This window comes from Motacilla alba, chromosome 7 (assembly GCF_015832195.1).
Source record: "Motacilla alba alba isolate MOTALB_02 chromosome 7, Motacilla_alba_V1.0_pri, whole genome shotgun sequence".
Lineage (NCBI taxonomy): Eukaryota > Metazoa > Chordata > Aves > Passeriformes > Motacillidae > Motacilla > Motacilla alba.
This window is the reverse complement of record NC_052022.1, coordinates 25,868,456-25,886,501: the sequence shown is the minus strand read 5'-3', so window position 1 is coordinate 25,886,501 and position 18,046 is coordinate 25,868,456. Positions and strand designations below refer to the sequence as shown.

The window sequence follows — 18,046 nt, the reverse complement described above, 5'->3', positions numbered from 1 at the left end:
GGGCACAGCCGGATTTTCTGCTTTCAGCAGGCCTGAAAGAGATTTTGAAATATTTTCCTTCTATATGCATAGTTAATTGAGGCCAGCTGAAACTTCAAAAACATAGGAGTATAAACCAGAAGTAAAACATTTTCAGGTGACCTTTGAAAGTGAATTACAAGACCTTACCAATAGATATTACTTTGATAACTGCCTTAATCAATTAGGGAATAATTTTTTCTTCTCAACTTTGACATGAAATATGAATAGAGGCCATAGAAAATGTTATTTGAATTATTATTATTGTTACTACTATTTATTCTCCTTGACGAATTATGGCTTATTGTTGTATCATAGCTTAACCTTGATTCATGTTATTGAAAAGAAACAGCAACTTTAAATGCCATGAAAAATCACTTGTACTTAATTACTTCCATGATCTGTTAGGTTATAAACACTGCTTCTAAAAGGAGAACTCTTTTACCAAATACAGAGCATGCATGTGGGCAGAATGGACACTACAGAAAGGGTAGGAATTAAGTACCTTTGTACAAGACTTGCTGTTTGCTTTAAGAGAGTAGTCAAGTGGAATGACTAATCTGTTAGTCCTTATAGTTATAAACCACATCAAACTAGAACTGGGAGAGACATGCTTTCATCTTTCAGGAAACAGCTTAAGATTTCAAAATGGTCTCTCTAAACCTGAATTTGTCTTTTAAATTGTGTATCAATAATAAAAAAAAAATTAAAAATCAGTGACCACAAACAAGTTAGGTCTGCTATTCCATAGTTAACTATGTCAACACAGTTGTTCCTGAAAACAACTCTGCTCCTTCCACCACTGACCATTAGACATGTCTTGTTGTCAAAAAGTTGAGCAGTTTAAAGTACTACTACATTCAAAATAAGACATGTGTCTTTTGGGGGCTTTTTAACCAATGTAATCAGCTTCAATGCTACGGACTGCAGGTGAAAAAAGACCTTGTTCCTTAAGTGTTAATTTAATTTTCATGAATTCACCTAATTCTTTTATTGTTATTCAACTTTGCACCCTGATAACATTTGCTATTTTCAAATCCATCTCCTTCCCTTGTTTACTGCATGTATAATTTCTTGTTTAAAGCAGTCGGTTAGAGTCTGGGGGGTTAACTTGGAACTCTTGTAGCAGGAACTCAAAACTGAGTGATGTAAGCAAGAAATAGAAATGCCAGAGCCACCGAAGAGAAGACATGCGGCATTGCTTACTTAAAGCCCCATCCTGTCCCCCCAAGGACAATAGCTGCTACCAGGATGGCACCAGCGATGGAGCCTATTATAAGATTGGTGGCACTAGGACCTGTGATAAAGGATTAGGGTAAGACAGACATAAGAACCAATGACTTCATTCACATTATGTGAAGCATCTGAAGGGTAGTCAAACAATTCAGGGAATATAGACAGCACACAAGGTGATGCCTCTAGACAGTCTCAACAAGCCCAGCTTAACTTACTTTTCTTTAACAACAGGAACAAACAAAGCTGTTGGTCTCTGCATTGTGCTATGCTGACTTCTACCATAGATAAAAACCTAGCATTAGACAGTGAATTCCATTGTAACTTACTCCATTATCTGCTTCATGAACAGTCAGCTGAGGACACTAAGATAGTTGTGAATACTTCCTTAACTTGGAGGGAAAAGGATGAATGCTGTATGTTTTAAGACTACAGAAAATGAGAAATAAATAAAAAAAATCAAAAAGCCCTCTCTTTTTTCATGGAGCTCCTGAAAAGTGTAGATATTTTAATTTGAGCTAAGAGCATCTAGCACCACTTACTCATCAGAATCCAGACACCCTATGGTTACGTCAATGCTAAATTTACAATTGTTTGAAAAAAGCAAAGGATTATATAATAGGGAACAAAAGTTGAAATAAAAGTTTATTTCCACTAAGCTTTCCAAACATCAAAGCATCTCTTCATCATCCTCAAGAAGCTACTGAACAACAAAGTGGGGAAGGGTGGAGCAGAAAAAAGAGCAACAAAAAGAAGCAGCATAAAATATGTTTGTGCAATTTTCTGAAGAGGGCAAGAGAGCACCTAGATAAGATATTAATAATTGACCCTTAAGTGCTCTGTTTACACAGGACAGAGGTTTGAGTAACATTTGCTCTGTACAAAAACTTCCTATTGCAGTCTTTGATGTAAAACATTGCAAAATGAAAACAACTCAGCAGTTCTTCTGCAGTGTATCACACACTTTTTGTTTAACCATTTACATATTCAGGAATAGCCTTCAAAAACAGCTTTTACCCCTATCCCACTCTCCCCAAACCAGCACTTCTACACAGCAATTGAAATTTTCCCAATTAATTGTTCTGAGCTGAGTTTGGAAAACTTTCACACAGCTAATATAAGGAGGAAAGAAGAGCAGCCAGAGAGCAGCAAAGAAAGAGCAAGGGCAGCTGCAACAACTGAAAGTTTTAAGCTGTTATATTACAAAAACCTCCTGCCCAACCCCACACCCTGCAATAAAAACTTGCCCTAAGTTTTAAAATTTACTGCAGCCCCCTAACTTTATTGCCTCCACTACATCTTTTTCACCTGAGTGCTTCTGGAGATTCTGATTAGCTAAAAGAAAACCAAGTTTTAAAAATCGCTTCCTGCAGTTCCTACACAAAGAGTATTCAGGAACATGAATAAAATAGTTGGACTGAAGAAAAATATAACGAGCTTCATGATGAACAGTGCACAAATTTGACTACAAAAATCAAAAGGTAATTCTGCACAATTTGGAATAATCTATCTTGTTTGGACTTGAAGTTAAGTCACACCTGGCTCAAATTAACAGGCTTGAGCATGGTGGAGGGCAAGTGCCATCCTGCAGGCATTGTTGTTCCAATTAAGGCTTGCTTGTAACAGCAGCCTAATGAGCCACCATATCTGACTGAGATCTACTGCTTGCTCTGGATTTCACCAAGTGATCTCACAGAACAAAAGGCTGAAAACACAGCAAGTGATTTATCTGTAATAAACTTGCCTTGAAAATCTATAATAAATAAGCCTTGAAAAATTCTAAAGCAAATTTCTTCCTAGCCATAGAACACCATCTTCTCACAAAAAAGGTACAATGATTAACTGAAAAAACACAGTCATAAATTAGATAAAGATGTGCCAAATCAACACTTTTACATCCCTCTTCTCACTATATTCCCTGGTTGTTAATGCCCAGGGATGCGTATCCATTTCACAGAGCACATCTAATCACCAAACATCAGTTTATTCTTTAAATAAAGAAAATCAGTATTGGGTTTTTTTACTATAAATATTAAATAATTCAATCAATTTAAACAGAAGATGACAATATACTAAAAAATTAGGCTCAGGTAATAGAAAAGTATAAATATAAAAAAAAAAATCAAGCCTGTAGGATAGGTAATATGACTAAAGAGCAACCACTTATTTATGAGACTGGAGTACTCCAACTGTTGAATCCCAGTTTCAAAATACAGCAATCTAAGAGGATCACTGATGAGTCGTTTTAAGACAGACTGCGCACATAAAAGTTCTTAAAATGAGATTATTTTTATGTCTTATACCTTACTGTAAGGATCTATGCCTTATGTTTTATTAAGCATTACCAAATAAATTGTATTATTAATAAACTAGACTTTTGCTACCAGAAAAGGGATGTTTATGAAGAAAAATAAAAATCTGTATGTTTCAGTTCAATAAACCCCTCTAGTCATGGAACTCAGATGCTTGACAAACCAGAAGTAAGAAGAAGGTCTTAATACTCAGCACACTGTGGGATCATTTTCATCCAGACTATCACAAGAGGCAATACACCTTGGCAGGTTGTTCTTTCCACCAAACCACTGCTATAACCTGCAGACACAGATTTATCAGGAGGAATCTCCTGCAGATGACTGCCTGGCACACCATTTCCTGCAAGGACACTGCTCTGGCATGGCTATCATACCATCCCTGGCCATCTTTTAGGACCCTGATACAAATCCTACTGAAGGTGTTAAAGCAGAACACACCTGAAATTTCAGCAGACTTCAGACTATTCCCAAAATCTTCATCATCATCCAATAGATTCTACAAGAATGAATACACACCATTTGAAACTCTGCCAGTATTAGAAAAGGCAAGTTTACTGCAGACTGTCCTGCAGGTAACAACAGCTCTGGTGATCTGATGTCTTTTCTTGCCTGTTCCTTTGCCAGCCAAATCCTCTGGTTTAAGTTATCAAAGCTATGTGTCCACTTTGGTATGAAATCTACCACACCACTTTGTCCCCCATGATTCCTGAAATAAGTTCATAAATCATTAAGTAATTAAAGTTATTTCAGCACTTTGAACGAGCATTTACAATTTGCAAGTGAAGTGGTGAGGAAGGAGGAAGAAGGACAGGTCCTGGCATCAGGCTGTGATGCTCACACCCTCCCCTGCAGCCACGCAGGTAATGGCCAGCAGGGCATTAGGAACAGAGAGGGAATTTGCATTCCCTGCAGGCTTTCTATAAACCAACAAAAAGTAGCAGTGGCTTGCCTTGAATGCACGTTTGTATCTGAAGAAACCAGAAGACAGAAATATTGATGAGATGCAGGAAAAAAGAATGAATAGAAACAGAAAGAATGTGAGTGATAAAAGCAGAGGAGAGATGAAGAAAAGCTGGCATTGGTATAGAAGGATACAGGAGCAAGAACAAATGGTCAGGACACAGGTAAGAGCTGACTGGCTTGAGACAGCAGGTGAGGGAAGGGACAAACAGAAGAGAACAAGGCAGAATGTAAGCAAAAGGCAAGTGGTGCTCAACTTGTAGGTAAATTTTCTGCTCTGGAATCTGTCCCCCAAACCTCTACAACTTTCACAAGTCTTCAGTTTTTAGCAAACAGTTGTAAAAGCTACCAGTAAAACACAGATCTGATCTTTGTCAAGGAAATGACCTATTAGCTTGTTCCTTCTATTTGTTTTCTAATAATTGTCCTCTGAGAATGCAAAGGTCTCTACTCTTCTGAGAATCTTGGATCAGTTTCATGCATGGACAGGTTCCTAGGGCTGCAGACTCAGACATGAAGTGCCACCTCACTGCACTAGAACTGTGTGTGAATGCCTTTGCACTCAGCCTGACTGGAAATCACAGACTGTCCTGCTAGTGGGTCCCCCTTCAGAGAGGTGCCACTGTCACACGCCAGATGTCATATATAGTACCAGAAATATGGAGAAGCTGGAAATCTGAGAGCAGCAAAATAGCAGTCATATCATCTGTAGTTAGCACAGTGAATGCAGAATGAAGAACAGCTTTTACATGGGCCTTTTTATGTGTATATATATGAACACAAATTTATATAAATCATAGCCATTGTTAAAATTGAGGTACTGGGATAACACTTAGGATTACCATTTCCTAGAACTATGAAAAGACAATAAAAATTGCTCATATGTATTCTTTATACATGAATACTACACTCCAGCACTGTGCTGTCTTGAGGTAACAGAATCCTAGCAACAGAACCTTCACAAGCTTTACTGTAAAACTACCTGTCTGTATGACTATCATCAGCTTTCATCTGCCTAGCTTGATCATTAGACTGAAAGCCCTGCATGTAATAAAACAGTTCACATTACTTGGTCTATTTTGCAAAATAATCAAGAAATCCCTTTTTTTTCCCTCCTTTTCCTTTTTTTTTTTTTTTTTTTTTTTTTGGTAATTTGGTGTAATGGAAACATTTAAACATTTAATTTTATGGTGATAATGTAAAAATTCACAAACTTATTGTTTTATGCCCCACATTTCCCCAGACAGGAGAAGGTTCAACACTGCATGAGCAAACCACATGACACAGACACAGTCAAATCACAGACAAATACGGGCACCACAGGACAAAGCTAAGGGAACACAGAGGGCTCAGGTGCATACGGTTACCTCACACACTAAGGCACCAGACAGAGAACTCAAACTGAGAAAAGTGCTTACTCTATTCCCCACCCTGTGCCTCCAAAAATCACCCCCAAGGCCAGAATGGTCCCTGCCACTGCACCTATTAGCCTGTTAGCGGCCATGCTCACTGTGTGGAGGGAAAAGGGAAGAATTTTTCAGGAAATCATCATGTATATGTCTGAAATGAAAACATGACAAAATTCCTCAAAGGAATACCTTAGCATATAATCCACTGTTGGATAAACAATTAAAATCTCCTCACAAACCTTTGTTTACCAAATAGCATAGCTTTAAAAATTCTGAAATGAGCTCTATTTGGTTTTCTTTGAATGCTTGCAAATATTTCAATGAGAAGTTTTCCTGTAAATTCCTCTCAGCTTGTGATTCTATTATTTACTCTGAAAGGGAACATCCTCAACCTACTGCTTATTTAAAACAGCCAAAATATAAATAAACTGCCAATAAAAACACTTTCTTTTTGATTACCAGAAACTTACTGTATCCATAATATAATTAAGAAAATGAAAACTGTTTGGAAACAATTCCACCTCAGGAAAAAAAACAAAAACAACCAACTTTTAAAGTAATTCCTTTACAAATTAGTAATATTTTTCTTTGTTACTGCATTTATCAATAGGACTCTCTGTTTATCTATATGACCTAAAACAGGTAACACCTTTTAAAAGCAAAAACCTACCCTAGAAACATGCCTCAGGTAACACCCTAGAAATTTTGGTATGTTCAGATAATCTCTCAAGACATCGAGGCCTTACTTTTAATCCTTAAGGGAACACTTATGAGGAAAAAATTCTCTACACTCCTATGTTAGAGATTAAAACTCTTGTAGATTCATGAAGTCAAAATAGACCACAAGCAAAGAGCTGAATTCCCTGTCAAATGGGAACTTAGGGACAAAGATTTTATAGACTCCATGCTGAGTGAAATGTCTTTTAAAATATTTTAGGTTTTTTTATCCTGTTTCATAAATATATACACACACAAACACACACACATACACACTTGAGACATACGTTCTATATAAAAATAACCAAACAGTACTCCACTAGTCAAATAAAGGCCTAATTCTGGAAATTAAATTGCAAAGAAGAATCTCATGTGTATATGGAGTCTCACTGATTTCAAAACTGCTAACCAACACTCTAAAGTAATTCAGGTTTCTGCAGTAACCAAAAACTAACAGCAACAACTCTGTCTTCCCCAAACTGCTAAATGCTGTGTACATCTGCTAGTAGAGGATACAGTAGGTTGCTGAGTTTAGAGTAATTCAAGAGCCATGTGTTAATAGCAACATAATTAAGGACCACAAATTTTTTTATCCTGAAATAGAGAATGGAGCCAAAAAGCAATTGATGGACGGTGGAAAAGTCTGAAAAGTGCAGGAGAATAGCAGTCAATTGTGAATTATCACAACAATACATAAATAAATAGCAACACTCCCTAACTATACATGTTCTAATTGTAGCAAGAAAAATGCTTGGAGTTTTGGTGTGAAAAAGATTAAACCTGTTAGATGAATTTTCACATAATGAGTGTTTCACTTCATTCAACCTTATGGCTAAGGAAAACCAACTATTTTGGTTTCCTTGTCTTAGACTTGTAAACTGGCAGATGACATAGGGAGTAATAAGGGATAAAAACGTAATGGAAGCTACTCTTGCGTATGTTGGGTCGTTACAACAAAGGAAACTACTGCTCTACTCTTCTGAAATCTTCTCAGAAAGGAATTCCTCTATAAGCACACAGAAAGAGATCATAGTGTTCAGTCTCTTGAATTCATTTCTAGGTGATTCAACATCAGTAAATGACTGTAACACTGTAAGAAAAATAATCCATCTTTTGAGATCATTGATCCACCTTGAACAAAAGCACAGTCTGCCATTTTGCAGAGGACTCCACCGAAAAATGCAGTGTAAACTTTGCCTGTACCTGCTGGCAGAAATCCATGCACATACTATCCATTTAAGGCTTTTTCGCAGAATATTTCAACGGTCATGTATTAATTTTCACTAAGGTATCTCCATTCTGACCTGGATGAGGCAATCTGACTTACAGTCATTTATCAAAGACAAGTGTACCTTCTGTGTTACCCTTCCTACAGACCTGTTCACAGAGGAGGGAATAATTTCTTACCTACCAGCTTTGGAAATGAACCAAGTAAAATTTATATGCTCTCAGTGCCACAGCTGTACATCCTGCTCTCCTCATCCACACACGCAGAGAATTGAACAGCTCTGCAGTGCTGGTCTCCATAATTTTTTTAAGACTCTCTAAGCAGCATTCCACTGTCAGGAAGGTTTTTAGAGGAAATGGAATGATGAGTGGCTTGTAGGCAGAGCACAAACCAGGCAGCTCTACACTGAGCAGTGCTGGGACTGGGAGTCCAGGAAGCACCTGTACAGATTCCTTATACAAATCTGGACTCGTCTACAGTGTACACAACAGTAGCTTGTTTCAAGATGATCTCTTCAAACAGTTCTTGGCAAAGGTCTACTGGAACCATCTGCCAAGGGGTAACACAAAAAGGCACACAAGGCAGATGTAGAGCCATTCCAGAGGGACATACCAAAATCCTGTCCTTCCTGGAAACCTTGGTACTGTCAGAGTAATCAATTAGAGTCTCAGGACTACCGTTTTGAACAACTCTTATCTTTTCTCCATCTACCTTGCAAATGGAGCAGAAGAACCTGGAACTGGGAACTTTGTAAATGTGTAAGACTGGATAATTATAGTCTGATGTTGAACAGTGCCCTAATGACAGGAAAGACATTTTAAAAAATGGACAGCACAAGTCCAAAGATATTCTTTGGCAGAGGAGTCAGAGAGAAACTCAAATACTTTCCTTCCTCTTTGGAAAAACTTTTGGATTATTTCCTCAATACCTCCCCTTTGTATTTGTACTTCATTTGTAGTTGAAATACATACCAAGTACATAAGAACAAGCAACAATGATTGTAAGAATAATTAAGGTTTTCAAAAATCTTAATTTCTTTTTTCTTTCATTGCAATATGATTTCAAGGAATCTGATTTTACCAGGGACATTCCACTTTTCCCTTTTTTATGCCACAGCTCTCTGAATTAGTTGACTAAGAAAACTGAAAATCTCCAGTAAAATACAAATATTCAATTATCATATAAAAAAATAAGAGCTACATTAAGTCAGATTCCAATCACAACGAAAATGATCATTAAAAAACAGAGAATAAGGGACAAAGGAAAAAAACGTTACCTGTTGAAATCTTCCCCAAATTTAAGTTACAAAAATTAAAAGTTTTATCAATTCTCAAAGTAGAAAAATCTACTTCCTCTACATGAAGCAGAATTTTACTGTCTGGGTCTAAACACAGCTGTACAATAGTATTTGCTTTTTATATGCTGATTGTGCTACCATGTATCAACAGAAAAACATAAAAAAGAACATAAAAACTGAAACAAAACACAAACCCTTGGGTCCTTCATCCTTCTTGCCACCAGTATCCCTGACAGGATCATCAATGCTGCAGTCTGTCCCAGCCCAGGAGAAATTACAAATGCAAGTGGCTTCATTACTACAAACCTAGGAAAAAAAAATAAGTGGCAGCAGTTAATTTCCAACTACATTTTATTAACATGTCACACTGCATTTATTTAACATGTAATTAGACATTTAATTCAAGGCATAAAACTTACCTATTAATATATTGTAACAATAGCACTGAGTGTTTGGAATGACATAACACACCTGGAAGCTTGCCTCAACCCTCCTAATACTCTCACATGCTAGGAGGAGCAGAACTGGTTCTATCATCACTGGCACACACCTGCACAGGCTGTGAAAAATAACAGCAATTTAGCTAGACTAGTTAGATCTTCCCCAGCCAACTGTCTGGACTTTGAGCCTGGATGCCCAGAAGGGATACAAGCATTTGCCTTTGAAAGGTTCAGGACATGGTTACACTTTCCAACCTCTCATTTACAGCTTGCTCCCATGTAGAGCAAAGTTGATATATTTTCATTGGTTTTGTCAGCATTTTTCCTAAGCAGCAATGAGGAATGCTTGCCTGGCTTCTAAAAGAGAGGGAACAGTTCTTCCCCAGTTTCCATCTACCTGAATGACCTCTAAAAAAGAACTCAGCACTCTAAAATTGGCAGTATATTTATTGGATACAGAAAAACCTACCCAGTGGACAAAACCTAAACCACCAAATCAATAGTAAGAGTTAATATCTATAAACTTTCCATATGAAAAAGAACATGGAATGGTGCTGCTAGAAGAGGTTACTGTGGAAAAAAGCATGACACAAGAAACAGACAAAGGATGAAGTTTTGATTACAGGACTAGTAATGAAGTCAATCATTAGACAAACAGTTTATAATGTCTTTTGGACACTGGAACATAATGTGAAAAAAAAAAAAAACAGGAAACAACCTACCCACAAATGATTCTAAGTAACACATGTGATTTTTTAATTCAACTTTTATCATGCTCTGCTTTTAAGAAGCACTCACTGGAGAATCTTATCTAAGAACTTGAAGACAAACACATTTTATGGCAGGTTTGATCAACTGAATACCCTTTTAAAATTAGGAATTGTAATAATCCAAAACGAACAGGTAAGATAATTCACTCACCCTTCATGTCACTCTCAAGAAGTATCAAGATGATTTATAATCTCCAAGATACTTTACTTTCAAATTTTAAAATTTTTATTCTTGAGTTTGAACCTAACCTTCTACTTTGAAACACTCTATTTTATATTCAAGCACAGACAACAAGAAGAAATCATCCCTTCTTGTACAAAGTCTAGCCCTTTAGGCAAGTATTTGTCACAATGAATCCCACAGCAGAAAGGTTTTATTGGTTTTTAAAACAGTGATCAGTTCATCAAAACAGACCTAACATCTTAGACAAATGAAGTTGTGGGTAGAATAACAGAACATAATGTGCCTGAATGTAAAATGATACACTTTGGATCTGTTCAAGAACTGTTTGGAACTGTCCAAGAACTCCCTCTCTGCTGAGGACACAGAGTTTGGAATTTTAATTATTTAAGCCATGGGCTATAAATCTGTGAACACAAGACCAACTTCATAAAGGTGTTAGTGTGCAGGAAGAAGTTTAATTCAAGATGGCAAGTAGCTTGAAATATGGGTAGCACATTACAGAAGTTCTTCCAGTAACTAATGTCAAAGGTCTTTCTCGCTACTTACCAACCCAACTCTTTGGGTATAATTGCAGAACCCATTCGAGAACTTTCCTTTCTAAAATTTTTTTTATGCATCACAAAATGGCAGTCTTCCCCTGAATCCAACATTTGTGGTTTCAGATCAAAACGTCTTAGGAAGACTTTCAGGTGTTAGGATGAGGTAGAGCAGAGAGACCTGGGGAAGCTGAGCTGCTGACTCCCAGTACAGACTCACCCCATGACCAGAACAGACTTTTCCATTGGAACCAATGGGACAGCTGCTTATGTTCAAGGACTGAATTGGCAGGCACTTTTTGTCCAGACACATCATCTGAGGTCCACACGGAGCTCCATCCTCCACATAACCTAAGTCCGTATCATCATCTAAAAGAACATGAGCACCACTAGGAGAAATAAGTTTTAAGGCAGTATTAGTATTATGACTGGAATCTTTTGAAAGTATTAAAAACACTTTGGTGTAGACACTGAATGCCCCACACCTTTCTTTTATTCAGACAGACTGAACAAAACTGTAGAGTTTTTCTGTCTGTCCACATCAATGACAGTATTCCAGCTGTCAAAATAAAAATAAGTCTAGAGTAGGACTTAAATACTCAAGAAGGGCACCTTAGGCTTTGGGGATTTTTAGGTCTCTGACAGACCATTTTACTTTTTTTTTTTTTTTTTTTTTTCCAAATGCTGTGAAATACTATTGCTAGAAAAAATACTAAAAAACTAACTTCCCACGTGATTTAAATAAAAACACTAGTGGAATAATGGAAGAATTTAGAACCACTGTTCACTCAGGACCCAACTATGTAAAACAGTGCTCTTAGGGTGACAAAACTGCCATGTTGCCAATGTCTTCAAAATACAAACCCAATATTGTGCACAGGCCCAGCAGTGCAGGAGACCAAAACTCATTTATCTGTGCTTTAACTGAACTGTAGCTGAACATCTTACCTGGCCACAGCTCTGCATTTTCCTCCTTCTCAGCCTTCACTTCACTACAGCTGTTTCTTTGAGTATTTAACACTCAAAATTATTACATTTAAAATACAGGTCTTTGGCAATCACAGACTTTCTCCACCCCCAGTAAAACATAATGCTGAGCCTTAAGCTCTGACTGAAGTTCTGCTATTGGAGGGATCAAGGGAAAGATTCAGGAGTGTAACCCCCATTTCACCCTCTTCAAACTTGGAATATCAGGCTTCTTATGGTTTGAGGTTTTGTTTTTTTTTTTAATCAAAAGAAATGCCACTCAGAATAATGATTTTGCTGCAATTACCTAAAATTCACAGACTCTCATATTTATGCCTCTCTCAATTGGGTTTGACAGAGATAAATCATGCTGGAACACTACATTATCTTTTACCTGCAGTCCACTATGCGTCCTTGATGATAAAAAGAATTTGGGATAATTTCTCCTTGAACTTGACCAACTCGTGGAACTCTAGTAAGATTAGTACAGAGCAAAAAGCCACAGAAAACATCACTGGAAAAGGAAAACAAAAATCAAAATATTACTGGAATAATATGAGGTAAACTCAGAAAAAAGAAAGTCTGGCAATGGTGCTGCTGATCACAGTAATGTATTACCATAAGCCACATGACAGACTTTCATGTGCAAGACTTTCCAGTGCAAGCCTGGAAATAAAATATTGTTTTATTTAAATGACAGAAGGCAGAAACAAGTAAATGTTCATTCCAATGCACCAGTGAATGCTCACATAAGCAAAGAATGTATCTGTGCTTTAAGAACAATCCAGCACAAGCAAGAGGAGCCAAACTGCACAAAGCTTTGTCAAGTTAGGCTGAATTGCTTTTCTCTCTCTCTCAAGTTTGAAATCTTCGTTGCATTTTATTTCCCTTGCAGGACAACAGAACCATAACAATTTTTAGTGGGAAGTTGTGTGTGCCCAAGTTTTGGTAAAGAACCTGCCTTTTTAATGTTATTTTATAGCTGCATATATTTAAATATGTTTTACATAATATATACAACATATCTTTTATATCTTCAACAGAAGGATATTAACTAATACTGATTGTCCTAAGTCACAGAAGCAACTGAATGAATGCTGGAAATTGACTTTGTTAAAACTGAAAAAAACATAAATACCCCTTCAGCCAGATCATTGTCCTGCATCTCTCTACCAACAAAGAAAAGCTTTTATAGAAATGAGGGGTTTAACATACACATTAGAACACACTATCCTCATCTAAATTAAACAACTCCTTTCCTTATGATCCTGTCTGAAAACTAGTAATATAAAAAAAAATCCACTATACAAGCATCAAATAGTCAAAGAAGGAAAATGCTATTCCAAAACTGAAATTTGTACGTACATAATTAAAAATTACAAAACAGAAGTAAATCAGGAGAATTTTAAGTCTATCTACTAATGACCATTAACTTGAAAAGTAAATTTAATCAAATATTCAGCTAGTAATGATTGCATGGAAATTAATCAGGCCTTTTCTCTATAGCATCCAAATGTGAATAGTCCTCTCTGGTCAAAATAAAGGTTGGAATAAACTTGAAACAGCATAACCTGGTGTCAGTCCCAGAGCAAGTGAACAGAGTGTGTGTATTTGTAGCCTAATTTATCCCTGCCAAGGCTGAGGTGTTTTTATGTTATGAACTTGTGACTTTTTGCTGTCTTGTCCCTCAGCTACTCCGAAATAATTGAAGTCACAGTATATTCTTCTAAAAATCTAGAATTATTTACAAGTCTATTGCTGAGTTACTTATAGATTTGTCAGAGTGCAATTTTTTCAAGATGCAAACCTCATGAGGGAAAAGAGATTCAAAATAAGGCAAAACAAGCTGCTGAAACATGCATAAAAAAGTAGAAAAAGTAGACAATATTAAACCATTACCAATCTATTTAAATTACAAATAATCTCTACCAAACTGAACTTACTGTTTGCTGCACTGAATCCATCGGTCTCCATCCTTTCCACAGTTTCCTTTTGTTGTGCCTTCTGTATTGAGCTTTTCATAACAAAATTTGTCAGATCCTGAAGACTCTGTTGATGAAGAAAAAAGAAACATGCTTTTCAGTAGCAACATGACAGCTTTGAAACCTGCATAATTTATTGCAGCCGTTCTCTGTAATTTTTTTAATACAAAACATCAATTTAAATTCACATGTATGTGCACAGATGGTATTTTCCAGTGACTAAAAGGGAGAACAGGCTAAACTGAAATACCTACTGATATGATCAAAATTTGCTCTGAACATCTAAAAGTAGCCTCCATGGTGTCTGTATTATATTCTGCATATGAAATTTATCTGTGGTCTAATTTTGTTCACTTCATAACAGTTGCACATAGATTTCATCTAGCTGTTTTTCACTACAATTTTTCCTGATCTGCATTTCAGAGGATTTTATATAGGACATTTATGATAAGCATATATTCTGACATCAACTCAATGTTGATTTTATTCTATTTTTCAGATGTTCACAGGAAACCAAACTTGAACACAGTGTAATTTTTACTTATTTTTAGGAGTAAAAATCTGAACTAATAGGTTGTAAACCCATAATTATTTACTGATGAGCTCATTTGTTTTTTTCCAAAAATGAATCTAAAAAAAAGGAAAATGGAAAAGCACAACAATTATATAGAGGAAGATAAAATAATAAGGCAGAGTGGCCTCAGTGGCAGTTATGATTAGACAAAATGCACAAGAACACACCAAATGCCAGAGCACAGGATGTCCTGGTAGTTCTACTCTGCTGAATTGTCTCCAAGTCATTACACAGAACATTCAGCCCCTCTCTGCTGCAAGCAAAGCCCATTGCAATTGCAATTCTGTTTAACTCAACACCTCTGGACTTAAATCATACTATAAATATACATATATTTAAGTTCACACCCATGTACTAATTTTCCTGACTTGGAGGATAGTATAGGAAGGAGAGGCAAGGTGGAGCAGCTTTGGCATGAACCACTGATGGGATAATGGAACTGGTGACTGTCATTAAAGAAAAGCCCAAAACATTTGGTTTTGAACTATACCCAAAACATCCTCAACCCCCTCCCCCGAGCAGCACTTGCTGCCCTACCCAGATCTGCAGCCACATCATCAGTCTCACTGACATCACCCCCAGATGCAGAATTCCACTTGGCAATCAAGCCATTTTCCCACTGCAGTCTACTCACTCTACTGATCAGAAAGCTTTAACTTGTAGTGACAAGAAGAAAAAATAAAAACACAAAAAATCCAAAGCAAAGGCAGGAATGAACTAGAAACAAAATACATTTAAGGTAGTTAAAGTCAACCTACTAGATCCCCAGATATATTTGCACTGATTATCTCTTGTCTTGCATTCACCATTATAGCAACGACCCTAAACAAAATACAACATGTTAGAAATGAGAACTGAAAACAATTTCATCTCTTGCCCTCCCACAACAAATGTCTCATTTTCACCCTTCACATGCATGTTGGGATGTAGATTCCATGAATTTGGGTAGATGAAGTACACATTTTGGCCCAGATTCCCAAAGCTAGTTTGTGTCCAATACATACTGACATTTAAGCAGTTGCTTTATACCTTTACATAGTTGGAAAGAACTTACTTACATGGAGTGCAATAAAATATCTACATAGAAAATGTAGAGATACCAAGCAGATTTCACTCAAGGTAGAAATTATTACTATTAATAGAGTGCATAAAACACAAGCAACACTGATGTTTAAAGGATAAAGTTTAAGAAGAAATATGGAATACAGGATTTTAAAAAATCAACGCCAAAACAAAACAAGAATGTGTATTTGGTTAATTTCCATTTGCTGACGTGCAGGGATTTTAAAACATTGCATACCTGATTAGAATCACAGGCATACCCATCTTGTTTATGAAGATTTGGTGGACACTGAAAAAAATTAAGAATTTTTTTTTTGTCATGTGTACTGCAATAATACATCAAAGTATCACATACGGAATTTTCCTGCTTTTAAGAAAACTGGACAACATATAAAGGGTGTTGAAAACATAATTAGTGCAACAATCTTCACAGCTACAAAGAGAAATGAAAAAATTAACATCTTGAGCCATGAAATACAATGTTCAAGTTTAACTTCCTGCATATTCCAAGAAGAAATTAAGGAGGCGAGGCAAAATGAAAGCCAATGTGTTCAGTAAGAGGATATTTGGTAGCTAGTACTGGGGCCACATTTGGAACACTGCCACCACATGCACTTCAGTTCCACTACAACAGTGAGGAAGTACCTGGTCACAGCCTACCAGTCTATTGCTTATAGAGCTTCAGGGGGCTTAATGATCTTAATTGTTATCTTCCCTTGGCACTGGAAATTCTTTCGTACAAACAAATCGCTAGGTCCAGAAACCTCAGATTATTAAAGTAAGGACTTATTTTAAACCATTCTTACGGTTTTTCCTCATCTAAAAGGGATCTGTGAAAATTTGGAAAGAGAATGCTGCTGCACTGGACTGTGTTAGCCAATACTCTGAGGGCAGCTTGAGAAAGCCCTTCTCTCTCTCTTTAAGAATGCTCCCTCTACAGAGCAAAAGATTTATGATAAAATATTGGCAATAGCTACTTATCTATGTGTTGATGTCTTAGATGATAAAATAAAAGGAAATTATTGTTAATTTATTGGCATTTATAACTACAGCCAATGCCCAAAGAGATTGTGATTTGTCCTGAATCTCATTTCTTCAAGGCTAATAACTTGATGCAGTAGATGACTGCATCAGTTATGAAGTTCTTATAGAAGTAGAATAAATACATGAACATTCAATACTGAAAAGGAGTGTATGTCACCTAAACCATCAAAGTTGCTGTGAAAATGGAAAATGTACAGGATGTCGACTATTTAAAAGAAATCAAATTGAAACAACATTCTGGTTGCTGTTTATTCCCGTATTTTACATTAGCCAAATGTTTTCAGGATAAATGTGTAAGACCCGCAACTTTTAAAATTCTCATACATGTGCACACTCTTAGAAAACGTAACACACTTTAGAACAGTCTTACGAGGAGCAGTTGAGGGATCTGGGGTTGTTTAGCCTGGACAAGAGGAGGTTCAGAAGGGACCTTCTCACTCTCTACAACTCCCTGAAAGGAGATTGTAGAGATATAGAAGTCAGCCTCTTCTTCTCAGGCAACAAACAACAGGATGAGAGGAAATGGCTTTAAGTTGTGCTGGAGAAGTTTAGGCTGGATATTAGGAAAAACTTCTTCACCAAAAGGGTTGTCAAGCATTGGAACAGGCTGCCCAAAGACACAGGAAAATCACCATCCCTAGAGACATGTAAAAGACTGTAGATGTGGCATTTAGAGACATGATTTAGTGGTGCAGTTGGCAGTGCTGGGTTCATGGTGGCACTCAATCTAAAAGGTCTTTTCCAACCTCTATGTTTCTATACTCTTTTAGTTGTAATTTTCTACAATTATATTTTAAGCCATTTTATTTCATAAAATCTTAGGAGTTATTACCTTTGAGTACATTCACATTTGCAGTGTATTCTTATTATTTAAGTTATAGACAAGGCAAAGAGTAAAGAAGGATGTCTGACACAAATATTATACACAAAACCCCAAGACTTATAAAAACCAAATAAACCTAGAGAAGTCATCTTCTGAGTCCACTGAGATTATTGTTTTCATAAGTTTACAACAGTTTACACTCCATTATTACATCATCATTTTGGGCATATGACTGTGCAGTTTGTTAATACAATTTTCCTGTTAAATGAATACAAAAAAAAGAGTGCAAACAAACATCAACAGTGCAGGCAGAGAACGTTTCAGCACACATACCTGTCCAGAATCCCCAGTGCAGAACTCTGCAATGTCACACTCGTTCACTGCATATCGACAGTCGTAACCTCGTGGGAAAAACTAGAAGATTAAAAACATAGTTCAGCACTAAGAATACATCTACACAAGTTGCTTCTTTTCCTTCTACCTAAAACACA

General features: G+C 36.7%; 1 protein-coding gene across 8 annotated transcripts in view; it reads right to left on the bottom strand.

Moving 5' to 3' along the window:
• ADAM23 (ADAM metallopeptidase domain 23) overlaps window positions 1-18,046 on the bottom strand; it is a 66,004-nt gene that overhangs the window by 5,870 nt on the left and 42,088 nt on the right. For 3 of the 8 annotated variants that reach the window (XM_038142255.1, XM_038142258.1, XM_038142256.1), the window contains exons 18-25: window positions 17,889-17,969; window positions 15,927-15,977; window positions 15,385-15,448; window positions 14,014-14,119; window positions 12,465-12,584; window positions 11,325-11,493; window positions 9,369-9,480; window positions 1,225-1,315 (exon numbers count right to left, since the gene is read on the bottom strand). In XM_038142255.1, the coding sequence (XP_037998183.1) occupies window positions 1,225-1,315; window positions 9,369-9,480; window positions 11,325-11,493; window positions 12,465-12,584; window positions 14,014-14,119; window positions 15,385-15,448; window positions 15,927-15,977; window positions 17,889-17,969 (794 nt within the window). Of the gene's footprint in view, window positions 1-1,220; window positions 1,316-3,266; window positions 3,844-5,941; window positions 6,033-9,368; window positions 9,481-11,324; window positions 11,494-12,464; window positions 12,585-14,013; window positions 14,120-15,384; window positions 15,449-15,926; window positions 15,978-17,888; window positions 17,970-18,046 lie in introns of those variants that run through there. The other 5 variants (XM_038142257.1, XM_038142263.1, XM_038142260.1 and 2 more) reach the window with 4 other exon arrangements.